This window comes from Stegastes partitus, unplaced genomic scaffold (assembly GCF_000690725.1).
Source record: "Stegastes partitus isolate 25-593 unplaced genomic scaffold, Stegastes_partitus-1.0.2 Scaffold2398, whole genome shotgun sequence".
Classification (NCBI taxonomy): Eukaryota; Metazoa; Chordata; class Actinopteri; family Pomacentridae; genus Stegastes; species Stegastes partitus.
In genome coordinates this window covers 1-17127 of record NW_007580129.1, presented here as the reverse complement: position 1 = coordinate 17127, position 17127 = coordinate 1, and the positions used below count along the sequence as shown (strand labels likewise).

At 41.1% G+C, this 17127-nt stretch overlaps 1 protein-coding gene and 1 long non-coding RNA gene across 5 annotated transcripts; one reads left to right on the top strand and one right to left on the bottom strand.

The window, feature by feature from the left end:
• Positions 1–103: 103 nt before the first annotated feature.
• Positions 104–1593, bottom strand: LOC103374912 (uncharacterized). The gene is made up of 2 exons (XR_521164.1): positions 1428–1593; positions 104–339 (listed from the first exon to the last, which is right to left on the bottom strand). It is a non-coding gene; the product is annotated as an uncharacterized LOC103374912 (long non-coding RNA).
• On the top strand, positions 1301–16077 carry LOC103374913 (ataxin-2-like protein). 4 transcript variants are annotated; one of them, XM_008305069.1, is made up of 23 exons: positions 1301–1398; positions 1747–1804; positions 2661–2717; positions 2813–2884; positions 3329–3521; positions 3784–3902; positions 4741–4832; positions 5255–5461; positions 6225–6529; positions 7210–7293; positions 7442–7585; positions 7987–8064; positions 8194–8255; positions 9158–9477; positions 10024–10093; positions 10199–10360; positions 10440–10503; positions 11196–11362; positions 13038–13170; positions 13904–14019; positions 14288–14470; positions 14937–15105; positions 15918–16077. In XM_008305069.1, exons 1-23 carry the CDS (start codon positions 1382–1384, stop codon positions 15974–15976), a joined length of 2931 nt encoding a protein of 976 aa, XP_008303291.1. In that variant the 5' UTR covers positions 1301–1381; the 3' UTR covers positions 15977–16077. The 4 variants fall into 4 exon arrangements, with proteins under 4 accessions (XP_008303291.1, XP_008303289.1, XP_008303290.1 ...); XM_008305067.1 differs by having other exon boundaries at positions 11196–11392; XM_008305068.1 differs by having other exon boundaries at positions 5255–5476.
• Positions 16078–17127: the final 1050 nt, after the last annotated feature.

Here is a 17127-nt window from a genome sequence, read left to right as displayed (position 1 = left end):
GTTTAAGGATAAGATGGGTTCAGTTTTTCAAGTCTCAACAACACTTCAGTGAGAAAAAAAAAAGTCTATGATTTTAGCTTTCAAGGACAAAAACGTGAGGTCATTCAGGATAAAGCCAGGATTTTTTTGTATTTCAGTACTTCAGTACTTGGTAGGATAGTTTTTATACAGGTGGAAAAGTGGCAGGGTGGTGCACATGAGATTGTTCTCCATCACCATCAGGAGGCGTCGGATGGTCATGGATTCATTTTGGAGCTGAACAGCAAGTCAAAACATCGACAGTCAGAAAGAACTGAAGAACCAGGAGTCCTGCAGCAGATGGTCTGAACCCACGGAGTCCTGGTCACATGAAGAGACAGAAACTGTGAGACAGACTGAATCCAGAGACCAGCTGACAGCTTCTCCAAGATGCTCAAAAACAATGTCTAAAAAGCTAAAATAAATACAAAAGAAAAAAAAAGTCTAACACTAAATTTAAAACCAGTGTAAAAATAAATCCTGCATTAAGTTAAAAACTGATTTAAAAAAATAAGTTGATGCATCATCAAAATGAGTACAAACCTCCTTTTCCCCCTAAATATTTTGTAGTGTCATTACATCTGCCTGCTGTGTTTACCTAAAAAGTAGAATTAAAAACTAGACATATTTTTAGGTCTACTCTTAAAGGACATGTCCTTTAAAAATAAGTTATTTTATCAGAAAAAATAATTTGATTCCAGATAAAGATACTAGTAAATCCAGTGCTATAAACGTACTTTTTCACACAATTGTTTTGCACCACAAACACTCACAGTTTGTAGTTTTATTGTGCCTTATTTTCTAAAAAATAAAAATCTTCTTATGTAATATTTTCGTGTGGCATTAAAACTGAATTCATGTTAAAATCATAGTTATTTCGCCCTCCGGCATCGCGTTTACTGCATGGCTGAAGATTTATGATTAAAAGAAATCTTAACCAATCACAAAAAGGGTCAGAAATGATTGAGACAACGACTGTCCAATCAGATGTTGGTGTAGGTATGTGGGCGGGGTTTAAGATTGGTGCGTTTCTTACAGCTACTCGGCTGAGCCCGGTTTGTCCGTATGTGCGGTAAACATGCGACAAAACGGACTCCTTCTGACTTGTTAGATTAATTAAAATGGCGAATCTACATTAAATAAAGGCTTTTGACAACATATATCAAAGTTTTTACTTTTAATTCAGACACTTGGAGGAGTTCCGCCCGCCGGAATCCCTCCGTACCACCTGTACAGCGGTTGCCGGGTGTTTATTAATCGAGCGCACCCGGTGTTGTGTTTTGTTGTTGTTTTCCAGCCGTGTACCGTGTTCGGCCTGTCAAACCGTGACTTCTCACCGGAGCGACGACACCGAATAACCGGGATGCACATGACTAAAAAGTATAACTCACACGCTCAGACTCGCTCACCGTCACTTTCTAACGCTGCCGACATCTTTTCTGGCGGTTCGTCTGCGTCTCCGTCGTCTCCGCTAAGCTAGCCGCGTTAGCCTCCTCAGCTAGCTGCTTTTTACTACTCTGAGCAGCAACAACAACACAAATATTCCACATATTATCTTTAACAGCAGCAGTTTGAAAAGCGGTAGTCAGCTCAATTCTAGCCAGAACACCCGGTGTCAATGTGTGAGCTGCTAGCATGTTAGCTAGACAGGCTGTCTGTTGTTGTTTATTGTTCTCAGTGCTGCAGCAATTAGCAGCTAGCTAACGTTTATTTTTCACCTTTTTGCAGGAGCAGAAACACAATGAAGCCGCCGTCTCAGACTCAGTCCTCTTCTGTCAGCAGCCTGGTGAGTCCTGACCGACTGTTATCAGCAGCTGGTTAATTCTGTATACATGCCTACATGGATTCCAAAGAAATGCACATTTTTTTGTGGTCATGTAGTCAAATAAATAGCAGATCTTTCTATGAATATGCTGTTTCCCAGCTGCTTCCAACAGTAACTTAAGCTGCCGAAAGTGTACATTTACTCAAACACAATTTGAAGGTACCTTTACTTCAGTATTTTCCTTGTTCTACTCCTTTCTCTTTCCACTTCATTACATCACGGAGTGAAATCTTGTACTTTTTACTCCACTACGTTTATCTGACAACTTTTTTAAGATGTTGATTTGTCCTGCGCTTCCTTGCCGAAGTTATATTTTATTACAGAAAACACATTAATCCGTATATAGTGTCTATAAAAAGTATTTTCGCCTTTTAATTGCTTTTCAACATTCTGATCAATTAAATTAGGCTTTTTTTGACAGGAATTTACTCTTTTATGTCAAAGGGGAACACATTAGAAATCTGGAAAGAAGAACATGTAAAAAAAAACCAAAATAAATGTGTTGACCGTGTTAAATGAGGTGAGTCACTTTAAACTGGGTGACTATTTATGCAATCACTTATTTTGCATTTCATGTTTTTAATTAATTTGCCTTACAATTTAGAAATCTTTTTTCACTTTGACACCAGTCTTTTTATTTTTTATTCTTTTTGTCCAAAAAGCCAAATTAAGCTTGTTTCCTATAATGCATTGCAAGAGATATTTTGAAGGTACTCTGTGGGTAAAATGTGTTCAAATTAAAAAGTAGATAAAAAGGACTTTGCATAAAAAACACAGAAAAAGCTATAAAAAGTTCATGTTTCTTCTGTATTTGCAGGTATTTGAAGGCGTCTACAACAACGCCCGCATGCTTCATTTCCTCACAGCGGTCGTGGTGAGTATTGTACTTTTCTACTTGTCTTAGTTGTAGTTGGATTTTGGTGTGAAACTACCGACAGACAGAGTGAAGGTGCTTTCTGCTGCTTTCAGGGCTCCACCTGCGATGTGAGAGTTAAAAATGGCACCGTGTACGAAGGAATCTTTAAGACGCTGAGCTCACAGGTGAGAAGACTCTTTTTAAAGATTCAGTTCAATTATTAGGATACAAAACATTATGTATAGAATGAAGTTACAGGCGTTCCCTCTTCATGCTATCCGCTTAAAAAAACTGATTATTTAAAGAGTGTGCTATCAGGTAAATAGCAAATCACAAAGTTAAGCAGAACGTCTGACCCAGAGTTCAAACTTATGTCAAAGGTTTCACAGATTCATTCTGATGTTCTTGAATGACACATTTTTTGTCCTGTTATTTCTGACTATTTGATGAACAAGCTTCACTAATATGTTTGATAAATTAAACACTAATTAACAAAACTGGCTCAATTCTTTTCATTTGGTGCTTCCTAAACCTCTTTGGGGGGACATCAAACATTCCTCTTTGCAGGAGAAACTGTGCTGGAATTGAGGATTTTGCCTTCAGGCTGTAACTTGTCTCATTTTCTACAGTGTGAGCTGGCTGTGGATGCTGTTCATAAACGCAGTGATGGAGATGGAGGAGGAGGTGGAGGAGGTGAAGAAGGGGGAGGTCAGTCCTCTCCTCTTCCAAAGATCGAGGATATAACTGAAACCATGATCTTCAGCCCGTCAGACCTCGTCACTATGACCTGCCGGGACGTCGACCTGAACTTTGCCATCAGAGGTAACCACAATCCACTCAGAGAAATCTGAATTTAGAACATGTAGAGAGACAGAAGAAAAGTCTGAAACTAGTCTGGCATCGAATAAAATCTGTAAATTGTGTTGTGAGTGCAGATTAAATTCTGTATTCACAACAGAATCCCTGTTAAAAAGAAGAGGTTGTTGTACAGAATATCAATTATATCAATTTCTAAATGGTCACTAAAAACACACACATCATAAATAACAACTGAAAAAACATTCCTGATTTTGTTTTCATGCAGACACTTTCACCGACACGGCGATCAGCTCGTCGCGACTGAACGGCGAGCATCGTGAGAAGGTGCTGCAGAGGTGGGACGGAGACGGAAACGGAGAAAACTTTGAGCTGGAGGCCGACACGGTGAGAAAATGTTCACTCAACAAGACAAATGATGATGGAAACACATCCTGAACTCCTCCCACCAGGCGAACAAATGCACACGTTCATATGCAACAGAAACATGATCGAAAACCCGAAACATGAAATGTAATTATGCTTAGTGCAATGCTAAACTGTTAGCCACGTTAAACATCATCGTCAGATTGCAGGTAAATCCGCCTAAACAACTTGAAAACCGATGAGTTTAGAGTGAAGTCAGCACCTGGCCAGGACAAAATGAAAATCAGGTTGTATGGAGGCTGTATCAAAATACACTCAACCAGAGCGATGTGTAACTTCAGCATATTAAGTCTGTGGCGATTCTCAGTCATCGAGGTCGTGGTTATTATCGTAGATTAATCGTAGCAACTGGACTTGGTTGAATTCCTTGAAGTCATTTCACCTCTCATCCAAGAGGCTTCATCATTTCTGACTGAGTAGTTGGGCGTTTCAGATACTTAAGGAGCCATTAACACTTCAGTTTCGTCTTCGACTGGGGGGTTGCTACTCCTCCCTCTCATTATGCAAGTCGTTAGGACTCGCCCTGACACAATGGGGTTCGATAGGGTCTTTTTGTGGCTGGGGGTGAATGTGATTTCATCTTCCTTAGGATTGGATTGTAAACGGGTGTAGGTGGTGCCTCAGACCTCCACCTCTGTTGAGGGATGGTCTTTCCAGTTTGGCATAAATAGCTTCTTTCACTCCTCTCTATTCTTTTTGAGAGGACAGTTGGTTTGAGAGAGGAGTGAGTCCTGCAAAAGAAGGAAGACTTCTGCTGCTGCTGCTGCTAACGCTGCTAAATATCCGTTTTCTCTGCCAGTCAAACGGCTGGGACGCCAACGAGATGTTCAAGTTCAATGAGGAGACGTACGGCGTGAAGTCAACCTACGACTCCAGCCTTTCCATGTACACGTAAGTAAACTGATTCATTATTTCAAATTAATGAGGTGTTATTGGCAACAAATCCAACTGATAATTGTTTTCCAGCCCTGAAAATATGATGTGCCTATCCTGTGAAGTTGTGAGGCTCAGAAATGATGGTAAAAGTGAATAAAAAAGTGTAAACTTTGGACCCAACTCTGTACTTCAAGGATCTGTAACTGTAAAAATATTCATACTATGAAGGTCAAACTTTGCTTCGTTAAATAAACTAAAGTTACTGATCCTGAGGGATCAGAGAAACCGGTGGATTTTAAATGAGTGACTCTCGTGTTCACAATCAAAGATTTGCTGATGCACCATTAAATAATTAATGTCACAATAGATGAAAACAACCGTGATAATCTATTTTTGTTATTTATCATAGTTTGGGTTTTGTCATGTCGTTTTCCCAGCATGCCTTTGGAGAAGGGCAACTCAGAGGTTTTCCGGCAGCGGGAGGCGCGAGCAGCCCGGTTAGCCAGCGAGATCGAGAGCAACCTTCAGTATCGCCGGCGGGTTTCTCTGGAGAATGACGAGGGCCGGAGTGAGGAGGACAAGTTCAGCTCAGTGGTCCGAGACCGAGAGGACAGAGCGAGTCCCGGATTCACTGCCAGCAGCAGGTACGGCCTGTCCAGGTAACGCTTTGGAGACAGACCTTAAAAGATGTTATGACAAAAGAACAAGAGATTAGAGTTGATTTTAGTTGAATTTACTTAAACGCAGCCAACATGAGCTGAGTATTAACCGATGAGATAGACTGCAGCTCCGACTACAGGTACAATAATGCAACAATTTTTAGATATAAAAGAAAAAAACATGTTTTACGGCTGCATTTGTGAACAACTTGTTCTCGTGTAGATAAAAAACTACAGATGCCTGCCAGGGGACACACTTTTAAATGGATTCTAAACATAAAATGGTTTATTGTTGGGATCTCCTCAGGACACTTGTGGCCCTTTAGATACAAGATGTCACAAATAATTTCAAGTTAATGGTCAAAAATCATTAATCCACTGAACTCCAACAGTTTCTGGTCTTTTTTCTGCTCCTGTCTCATTTTTCCTCACCGTGGCTCATTTTTCTACTACAGTATAAAGTCTTTCACCTCTATTGAAACAGAAGGGAGAACTCAGAAATGTCTTCTACGTACAATAGATAGATTATTTACATTAAAATAATAGTGGGGGTTTTTTTGTGTTTTTTTTAAATAATAAAGGAACAAACATGTTTTCTGACAGTTGCATCAGTCGGCAGGATGGCAGCATCAATCCTGGTGTGTTTCGTGACTGTAAATCAGTTTCCTGCCATGGTTCAACGGAAACTCCTCTCTGTCTGACCTCCTTCCTGGAATCCCTCTCACTTGTCCTCCATCTTGTTTTCCAGGGAGGGTAAATACATCCCTCTTCCCCAGAGGGCTCGAGAGATCGGCCTGTCTGCCGGCAGAACCGGAGCCTCCGGTCGGTCCACGGCGCCAGCTTCTTCCAGACACCCGCCGCCCAGCTCCTCCTCCCCCAAACCGTCCTCTGACAGGAGCAGCCCGCTGTCCGTCAGAACCGCCTACTCTCCCCACCAGTCGCAGAGCAGTCCGCCGGCCGCCAGCAGCCCACCCTGCACCAATCACGTCCTCCCACACTCTCTGTCGCATCCGCAGGCGCTCGCCGACACGACGCGCTCGAACGTCAATGGAGGTATGAAACTCACAGCTCAACAGCTTCCCCTTGTGGTCAAATCAGTATCTGCCTCACCTGAAAGACCTTAGAATAGATGTTGATGGATATGTTGGGATAAATCCACGACATTTTCTAAGCCAGGCCATAGACAAAAGGTTGGAGCTACTCCTCGGTCGATCTCTGATCTTCACAAAGACATCAAACAGATGCAAAGTCGGAATAAGTTTCCTAAAAAATCTGGAGCATTATCAATCAGTAATTAATTAATTAAAGTAACTGTGGATGTTTGTCCTGTGCTGGTATTACTTGTATTTGTATGTCACCTAGATGTGTGAACGCTGCCCTGGTTGATCTTAGTTTGTCTTAAACTCATGAGCTCTAACTGGAGGTCTTTAACCATCACAGGAGTCTTTGTCATGTTGCTAGCTAAACCCCCGCATGTCTCTGCTTGCCAACATAAACAGTCAGTAGTCCTGGTGATCAGTTACTGTGGTCGCTACAGTATTAAACAGTCGGTCACTACAGCTCAACTACAAGACATTTTCTCACATGCAGGATCTTCTTTTGCTTTTGCCGTATCAGTTAATATATTTTTTAATTAACAGCATTTCATTGATTTGAATTAGACAAAATTGACTGTCTGACTACGTAACCTGTAATCTCCTGTTAATAATTAGTGTTTGATTTCTCTCTTTAAGTCGCATCGAGAACTTCCCCGAAATCCCAGAGACTTCAGAGCAACAGAACGCTGCGAACCCCGAACTCCCAGTCCTCTCCTGCAGGTACCACGAACATCCCCATTACCACAAATAAAAGTTCTTTATTTTATTTAAGTTAGATTTTAAACCTTAAGTCTCTCCTCACTCTTTCACCTCTTTAACCTTCTTCCATCTCTGTTTGTCTGAACGCCCCCCTCCCCCGCCTCTCCAGTCTCTCGCGCTCCGAAACTAGACGCCCCTTCCCAGGACCCCCCCTCGGTCGGTCCCGCTTACCTGGACTCCTCCCCATCCACCGTCACCACGGCAACCGCCACCACCAAACCCTCCGGCCCCACCCCTCTCTTTCCCGTCGATGGTGAGATGCTGCAACGATTAGTTTTCAACTCTGAAATGATTCAGTTTGTGCGTTTATTAAATATGAAACAGTGACTGCAGCTTCTTAATTGTGAATATTTGCTGATTTTGAGGATTTCTAAACATTTTAAAAAGAAGGTTTTGACCTCGAAACTGAAGCAAGAATATGGAATTAGTGGCAGTTGATTTGGTTTTAGCCAAATTTTTTAATGATTTTTTTTGTTTTTAGCCTAGAAAAAGTCTTTTAGTTGTTAGATCTTCTGAGCATTGGTTAGAAAAAATAATTTAGCTGATTAGTTATCAACTGTTTGATGTGAGTCATTTTTAAAGGAAAAAAAAACTGAAGAAATGCTGAGTTTAAAAATTCAAGTTAATATGTGTTTTTGTGTGTATTTTCTACAGTGAATGAAATCCTCAGCACAGCAGCTAAAGAGCGAACTGAAAGTCTGTCCAGTCCACAGGAAGGCAAAAGCAGCAAAGGTAAAGATCCACACCTGCTTCTTGTTTGTACCTTCTATTAAAACATACAGGCTTTACGTATCTATAATACATTATATCATCAAACTTCTGTTTAAAACCGTTCAAAAACTTCAACCTTTTCTTCTCCAGCTCCCTCAGTGCAGCAGAGATCCCAGCTGGAGGAGCTCCGCAAGTTCGGCAAAGAGTTCAGGGTAAAAATTAGCACGTTTTTAACCCTTTAAACAATCTGATTTCCAAAACTCTTGCTTGTTTGAGTGACTTCAGGGTTTCTGCAGGTCTTGAAAAGGCTCAGCGGAGTCGATAGTATGCTATCCTCCAACAGAACTGTTTATAACTGTTCTCAACAACACTTAAAGATCTGTATCATTGTTTTCATCAATTTCTGATTCAGACATGAAAACAAAAAGCAGAAAAATTTCCAGATCTGAAAACATATGAGACTCTCAAAATTCAGCCAAAATATTTCACAAAACTTAGTTTCGGATCCCAGATGATTCTTAATAAACAGATCCACATGGAAACACTCATTAAGGCAAAATAAGCTGCAAATGTTTTTAAATTTCAACATGAAGACAACATGAAAGCAGTTTGTCACTTATAATAACAACATTTAGACTCCTATAAACACTAGTTTTTGCTTCCTACTAATGAGTCCACATCAACATTTAGTCAAAATATCTAAAACTGGAATCTTGTCTTGTCCTGTTTTTCACACGTCAGATTCTCCGGATGTTAGAGACTCAAAAGTTGGTGAAATGTCGACCAAAGACTGCGTTTTTAGAAGGAATGCATCCAAATTTAAACACTCACAGGAGCTTTCTGGGGACACAATAACACCTTGGTATTGTAAATATCTAATAAGTAAACGCTGAACCAAATCTAAGATGGAATGGAAACATATTTCCTGAATTCTGTCTAAAACGACACAAACTGACCCAATAATAAAATAAACTCTGTGAACGTGCAGAAACCCTGAAGCTGATTGATTTTGTGATTAAAGCTTAAATCAATAATTCTGTTTACCACGAGGGTTCAGTCAAAGTTGAGCTTCACTGATCTCAGTAGTTCACTGGTTGTCCTCTGTCTCCATCAGCTGCAGCCCAGCTCGTCTCCTTCATCCAGCCCGGCTTCTGCTGATCCTCCTCCAGACCACCCTGCTCCTCCGGTGGAGTCTTCATCCTCGCCCTCACCTGGACCACCCAAACCTGCACAAGATCTTCAGCCGACTACAGAAACTACAGTTCCCACCACCTCCACAGCTGCTGCGCCGCCTCTTGCAGTGACACCTGGGCCCCAGCCATCCGGACCTGAGGGGCCACAGCCCGGTTCAGGCCAGCTGACCATACCAGGCAGCGGGGAGGAAGCGTCTCAGGACGGCAGTGACCGAGCTGAGGCTGCGAATGTCGCTTCAGCGTGAGTAACTAACACTTAAAACATCTGCTCGGGTGGTATTGCGTTTCCTCAACAGTGTTATCCTCAAACAAAGTGGTTTGTAACTGTTCAGAGCAACACTTAAAGGTAGAGTGACAAAAAAAGAAACCAAGTGTACTGTTGTCTTAATATCTTATTTGGAAATTACAATAAAAAAATTGGATGTCGATAGTTAACGTAGTGACTGTTGTGACAGCAGTTTTTAGCTTCTTATGCTAAAAGAGACGCATCCCCACATCATGATGCTGCCACCACCATGCTTCATGGTAGGGATGGTGGGCAGTGTCTAGTCTGGTGGCCTAAAAGCTTCATTTTAGTCTTATCAGACCAAAGAACCTTCTTCTGGTCGACTTCAGAGTCTCCTACATGGCTTCTGGTGAACTTGGTGGCCTTCCTAGTCTCTTTAATGTAACTCTTCCCTCACAGAAGTGTTGTTACTTCATGGCTTTTTTGAAAGAAAATTTTATTTTATTTTATTTTTTTTACATATTGTGTGGTTGAATCTTCTTTTATGCTTTTTCTTTTCAGGCAAGTGAAAAACTCGACATTGAATCCGAATGCAAAGGAATTTCTTCCCATTAAAGGAAACACAGTGCTGGTTAGTGTCGGATTTTATTATATTTACACTCATTTACATGAACCAAACAGGCAGCTCTGATTCAGATCCTCCTCTCTGAAATCAATTCCGTCTCTGTTATCTCAGAAGCCGGCGTCAACACCAACCCCGCCTCGACCGACCCCGCCCAGCCCCTCGGTGGTCCTTCCCCCTCCAGGACAGCCAGGAGGCGGAGCCATCTACAGCAGCCCACCTGGACACTACCTGTCCTACGTCTCCCCCATCACCCTGCAGGGACACTCCATCCAGGTTGGTGTTGTCGGCTGCTGTTTGTCTCTTCAGTCAGAGAAACTGATGTGGTTTTAATATGTCCCTGTTGTCTCTTCAGGCTCCTCAGATGTATCAGTACACCATGTCCACGGTCAATCAGGGCAAATACCCCCGACCCAAAGGTATGCACTGCACACACGTTATCATTTGTTTTTATTTTGACGTACAACTTTAAAATGTATAACTGAGGGTGTGGCGTCTTGACTGCAGCTTCATTGAGCTAAATTAGCAAGAAAAGACTGGTTGAGTAGTGGGTTAGATCTGGTGGATCTCATTTTGCATGAAAACAGAGAGTCTTGGTGGAGTCTGTAGATGATCGAAATGTTCCACGATACGGCGTTAGCCTAAATGATTTCTGAATCAACGTACAAAGCTAGCATTTGCACGTTTGCAGTATGAACCTGGTTATTTTCTACTGAAATAACAAGAACAAACTGCCCTTTTTTATATGATTTCTGAAAACATCTTTGAATAAATGTGCCACAAAAAAAATGTGATTAAAGCAGTAAATACACAAGAAAAACTTAAGATTAAAACAGAAAATATACAAGAAAAATCTGCCATTAAAATGGTAAATGTACATAAAAAAAAAAACAAACCTTCCAGCAGTCAATATACAAGAAAATAATATTAAAAGGGCAAATACAGTATACAAAAAGGAAAACGGAGATTAAAGAGCTAAATATTCAAGATAAAAGTGATTAAAGCAGTAAAATGGGAATCATACTTTCAAAACAGAAGTAAAAGAAAGAATAAAATCCATCAGCGCTCTGCTTTGGTTAATTTATTCCTGTGACTGGCTGTCGTGTTTCAGGCCCGGTTGTGGGTCAACGTCCAGACCACCACGCCTCCCCGGCCTCCTCCATGATCTCAGCTGCAGCCTCGGCAGCAGGACCTCCACTGGTGGCGTCGCCTTACCCCCAGTCCTACCTGCAGTACGGTCAGGTGATCCAGGCCATGCCGCCGCACTACCATGGACAGGTACAGCAGCAGTCATTCATGTTCCACACGGTAAAAACCTTCTGGAATTCTTCAGCTTTCATGCATAAACAACGTGTCGTAGCATCAGAGGTTTTTGGCTTCTTTCGGGTCTGCATCGCAATTTTAGGTTCCAAAAATGTTTGATTTAGAACCTGGTGCAGTTATCAATGATTTCTTTAGCTCTCAGTTTTCTATAATGGAATCATTGAAACACAAGCGTCTTTGTCACAAAATAGATCATGCATTTTGGTTCTTTCATAAATTTATTGCAGGTCTTTTGGAAATATGGTAAAATCTGCTCTTTCAAAAATATACATACCACAATGCTAATACGTAGAGCTAAGCTAAAGTTTTGGTTTCCTTCCACGAGCGTCTGGTTGTATCTTTGACCCTCCTTTTGACAGAACTGGTGCAGTTCAACTAAAATTACTGTCCTTCTGACACAGACTTGTTTCTTCATCACAGTCCACAGGTTCTTGATGGGGTTTAAGTCAAGAGTTTGGGCAGACCAGTCTCAAACCTTAATTCTAGCATGATTTAATCATTTCTTTACCACTTTTGGTGTGTGTTTTAAGTCATTGTCTTGTTGAAACACTCAACTGTGTCCAAGATCCAACATTTTGGTTGGTGTTTTTCAGTTTTCCTAAAGAATATGGAAGTAATCCTCTTTTTTCATGATTCCATTTACTTTGTGTAAAGCACCAGTTCTACTGGGAGAAAAACAGCCCCAGAGCATAATACTGCCACCACCATGCTTGATGGTAGGTTTGTTGTTCTTGGGGTTAAAAGGCCTCACCTTCTCTCCTTCAAACATATTCCTTCTCATTGTGGCCAAACAGCTACATTTTTGTTTCACTTAACCACAGAACTTTCCTCCAGAAGGTCTTTTCTTTGTCCATGTGATCAGCAGCAAACTTCAGTCGAGCTTTAAGGTTCTACTTCTGGATGCAGCCTCTCAGCTCATGTTGATGTAAAACACTGACAGCTGTGTTCCAGCAGCTTCTAATTCATTGCAGATCTGCTTTTTGGTGATTCTTGGTTGACTCTTTACCGTCTTGACTGGTTGTCTCTCGGCAGCAGGTGATAGTTTGTGTTTTCTTCCTGATCGTAGCAGTGACATAACTGTACGATGAACTTCACGCTGCTAAACAACAGCTTGTCTGGATGATTTTGGGATCTGAAGCTGCTTTGAAATGACTCATATCTAATTAGTGGATCAAATGGGCCCTAATTAAATTGACTCAGAGGAGTCAGCAGCTGTAGTCGATCATAATCACTGATAAGAAGTTAAGAGGCCATGAAAATTCAATTAACACAACTTTCTACATTCACATTTTTGACTCAGCAGATTTTCTCATATTTCCAGAATACATATAATAAATCTATGAAAGAACCAAAATTCATAATTGTCTTTTGTGACAGAGATTTAGTTTAGTTATTTAGTTTAAGTATATGTAAACCTTTGTTCATGACTGTATGTCACAGTTTGACATGTTTTACTCTTAATCACTTCATCTGTGAGTGGATATTTAGAAAATAGTTTTCCAGTGAAGCTGGATCAGTATTTGATGTGTGCAAGATCACAAAAAATGATTTAGAATAAGTTTCTTTTTGGTTCCATGAGTAAAAACGGGCTTTTTATTTGTCTTCCTTCCACCTTTTTTGTGATTTGCAGCCGGTTTACTCGATGCTGCAGAGCGGTGCGAGGATGCTGACGTCTGGTGCTCCTCCTCAGCCGATGGGTCCTCCTGGACCTCAGTATCCCGGTCAGGGCGAGGGCCCACCAGGGCCCCAACAGGCCATGTATGGTAAGTAGAAAACCATGTCTTATCTTAATGAAAGGTTGTTTTTTTTTTTTACAAACACACGTCAAGAGTTTAGTTTCAAAACCAGTGATAAGTTGTAACTTCAAGACTCTGAAAGTAAAGATGGTTTCCAGAATGCTGTGGTCTAGAAACACTCATTTAGAGTGACATCAACCACTGAACTGAAGTGAAACTCTGGATTTAAAAAAAAATAAATCACAAAACTTAAACTACGATTGTGTAAAAACCACAAAAGATTTCAACACTTCCTATTGTGTTATTTACCCACAGAAGCCCTGATACACAGTTTTCTGTCCAGGTTTGTAGCTGCCAAACGTCTGTGAGCACCAGATATAATAAAGGTTTAACAGAAAAGTGAATCTGTTTCCTATGTAAATTGGATTTTAGGTGGGAAACACTCATCAACACAAGAAACACAGTGCCTAAAAAGTAACTAAGATTTAAGTACGATAAATTACTGAACTAGAATAAGTACACCAGAATTAGACTAGAATAAAAGAGCAAAGCAGCAATTATACTGACTCAATATCACACATGGCAATGAGATATTGCACCTGAAAAATCTGATGAAAATGAAAAACATTTCACGTTACATTGACAGGATTTTAAATATTACCCATATTTGCACATTTCTGCAGGAGTTTTGTAAACGAAATGTTGATCCAGGAAGAATTTTGTGCCTTTGACACCTGAAACGTTGCCTCGTCTCTTTCAGCTCCTCAGTCCTTCTCCCACCACCAGGGCTCCATCCATCATCCTCAGCCCTCCAGCACTCCCACCGGCAGTCAGCCTCCACCCCAGCACACGGCACCCAGTCCTGGACATGCTCAGGTGGGCGCAATAACCACATATCCGTCCAATTAATCCAACTGAATCATTTGACAAAATCAATTTTAAACTTGCATTTGGCTGTTTTTGAAGACAAAACTAAAAGTCATACATCATTAAGACTGTTGGAAATTGAAAATCCAACAATTCCTCCTTTAAAAAAATAACAAAACTTTTCAAACCCATCGACGGGTTCAGAGGCTTCATACAGTTACTAATAATGTCTCCTCTGACTTTATTTACAACTCTCAGTTTGCTGTTTGTGTTTCAGGCGTCTCAGAGCGGCCCTCAGCCTCAGTCTTTGTTCCACTCTGGAGGTTTGTCGGCTCCGACGCCCCCTAACCTGCCGCCGGGCCACAGCTCCCCCCAGGCCTCCTACACCATGCAGGGCTACAGCCTCCAAACCCACCAGCCGCTGCCCCACGGCTTCGCCTCCATCAGCCAGCTCACACAGGTAGGAGCTTAAAACTACAGCCTCCATCTGCACATTTATTACTTATTTACAGGACATTCAAGTGAGGTTTTCTTCTTCTGTTTGTGGCGTCAAACCAAACTCAAGAAAATGGAAGCCGTTCGTATAAATCAGCTGGCAGGTGATTGGCTCACAGAGTCACATGGTCATTGGACCGCATGAGAGAGTTGATGTGAACTCAGGAGAGATTGTACAGTCTTAAATCTGACAGAATAAGAAATAAGCGAGGATGTTTCTGAGTTTGAAGTGACACATTTATGAGAATCCTTTTTTGTTCTTTTTTTTGTTGTTTTTTTTTAGTCTTAGTCACGTAGCCACATTGTGTTGCAAAGTTGCATCACCTTTGATGTTTCAGTGTCAGCAGATTCCCATCAGCCACTTATCTCAGGTTCTTAAACGTTCAAAAAATACTTGAGGTTTGAATGTGACTCGGTTTTGTCCCCTCCAGGCTCATGTACCAGGAGGTTTGTCTGGACCTCACCACACCGCCGGCCATGGCCCGCCGCCCGTCATGCTGCACTACGCTCCCACTCAGCAGGGCGGCGGCTCCAACCCCCAGCACGGCCCACCACCCCAACAGGGGGCGCCACAACACTTCTACATCGGACCTCCGCAAGGTAAAACAGTGGAGACAGAGTGGAACCGGTCCTTCAGAGCCACAGCAGTGTTTATATTACTGAGGGACAGTTCAGATACATAACTTTAAGTTTGGATCATTTAAAACAAGATTTTGTGTCAAGTGGTTGTTGAATATTCAGTAGAAGCATAATTAAAACTCTTAAATCTGTGCTAAAGCCTTCAGGGTGTATTGACTGAATGACAGTAATCAATGAAATAAAAGCAGAAATAACAGTTTCCAGCTTCTTGCAAAATTAAAAAGATTTAGAAATATTTCAAAGCAGCTTGAAGCAAGATTAAAACCTGATGGTTGAAATGAGAGAACTACCTCCAGTCATCGATACCTGATACATTTTCCTAGATAATACACTTTCTGCCTCTGGTCTGTTCCATGTAGGCGATCATGAACCTTGTTGTAAAGCAGAAGCAGGATACTGTCTGATACGTAGTGTTAGAGGGTAATGTGTGCTGTGGCTCCACAAGCTACAAAAGACATGTCAGCAAATGTTCTGTCGATCAGCTGTAGTACCTGGTTGTTCCACCAGGTGGGGCCTCTTACTGTTTAGTACTGTAGAGACCAGAGGAGGCGTCAGTCAGATGACAGGCATTGTGGGGGTTAAGTTAGCAGTGGACACCATGACAAACACTTTCATGGAGGTAATGACCTCTGAAAAGAGCTCATTGCAACCCCTCAGTGGGAGCTGTTTGATTTGTGGATCTATTTCCTCTGTGATTGAAAGCTGCATCTTAAAGTTTTGGTATGAATTTGTGGAGAGCTGGTTGTAACACTGAGTTTTTGTGTGTCTTCCAGCTGTGCAGGTTCAGGCTCACCCCACCCAGCAGCTGTCCTTCCACCCCTCAGCCAACTGAAATCCACCTGGACAGCGTCACCCTAACATTCCCACCTCCTGACGTCAAACTAACTGGCCCTGATTTTTACCCACATCTTTTAGAAAAGCAGACGGAGGACAGAAAGTCTAAACCCTTTGAGGAACGAAGTTTTTGGATTTGGAGATTTGCTTACAGACTGTTTTAACACATAGACTGAAAACGTTAAAACTGGTGGAAACTTTTGGACTGACAATGTTGTTTTCCCCCCATCCCTCCTTTGTCCTTTTACAGACGAAACCAGTTCATTAATAAAATAAAATAAAAAAACAAAGAAAAAACACTTAAATCCTGTCTCAAGTAATGTTTTTACACCAACATTATAAGACTTTGAAGACTTTATGCTATACGATGACGTCTTTGTGACATTTATGACAACATAATATACTATGACGTTTTGTGAGATTTTTAATGACGTAGTTTGTGTGACATTTTTAAGCAGAAACTATACCAAGACGTTTTTGTGACATTTCTGACCGCATATTATAGTAAGACATTTTTGTGTGGTTTTTGACGACATACTATACTATGACGTTTTGGCTACACTTTGAACTGCATACTATAGTAGGATGTCTTTGTCACATTTTTCATGACATACTATACTATGACGTTTTTGTGACATTTTTGACGACATACTATACCATGATGCTTTTGTGTGGTTTTTGACGACATACTATACTATGACATTTTTGTGAGGTTTTTGACGATATGCTATACTATGACGTTTTTGTGACATTTTTAACGACATACTATACTATGACGTTTTTGTGTGGTTTCTGACGACATACTATACTATGACATTTTTGCGAGGTTTTTGACAACATACTATACTATGACGTTTTTGTGACATTTTTGACGACATACTATACTATGACGTTTTTGTGACATTATTGACGACATACTAAACTATGATGTTTTTTGACATTTTTGACGACATACTATACTATGACGTTTTTGTGACATTTTTGACAACATTCTATACTATGACGTTTTTGTGACATTTTTGACAAACATACTATACTATGACGTTTTTGTGTGGTTTTTGACGACGTACTAAACCATGACGTTTTTGTGAGGTTTTTGGTCACGTTTCAGAATGTCCTGAAAACGCATCAGGATGTAGTATATAGTGG

Coding starts and splice junctions, on each gene's coding strand:
- LOC103374913 (XM_008305066.1), top strand. Junction 9,478..10,023: donor GCTGCGAATGTCGCTTCAGC/GTGAGTAACTAA, acceptor TTTTCTTTTCAG/GCAAGTGAAAAACTCGACAT. Junction 15,106..15,917: donor CTACATCGGACCTCCGCAAG/GTAAAACAGTGG, acceptor TGTGTCTTCCAG/CTGTGCAGGTTCAGGCTCAC.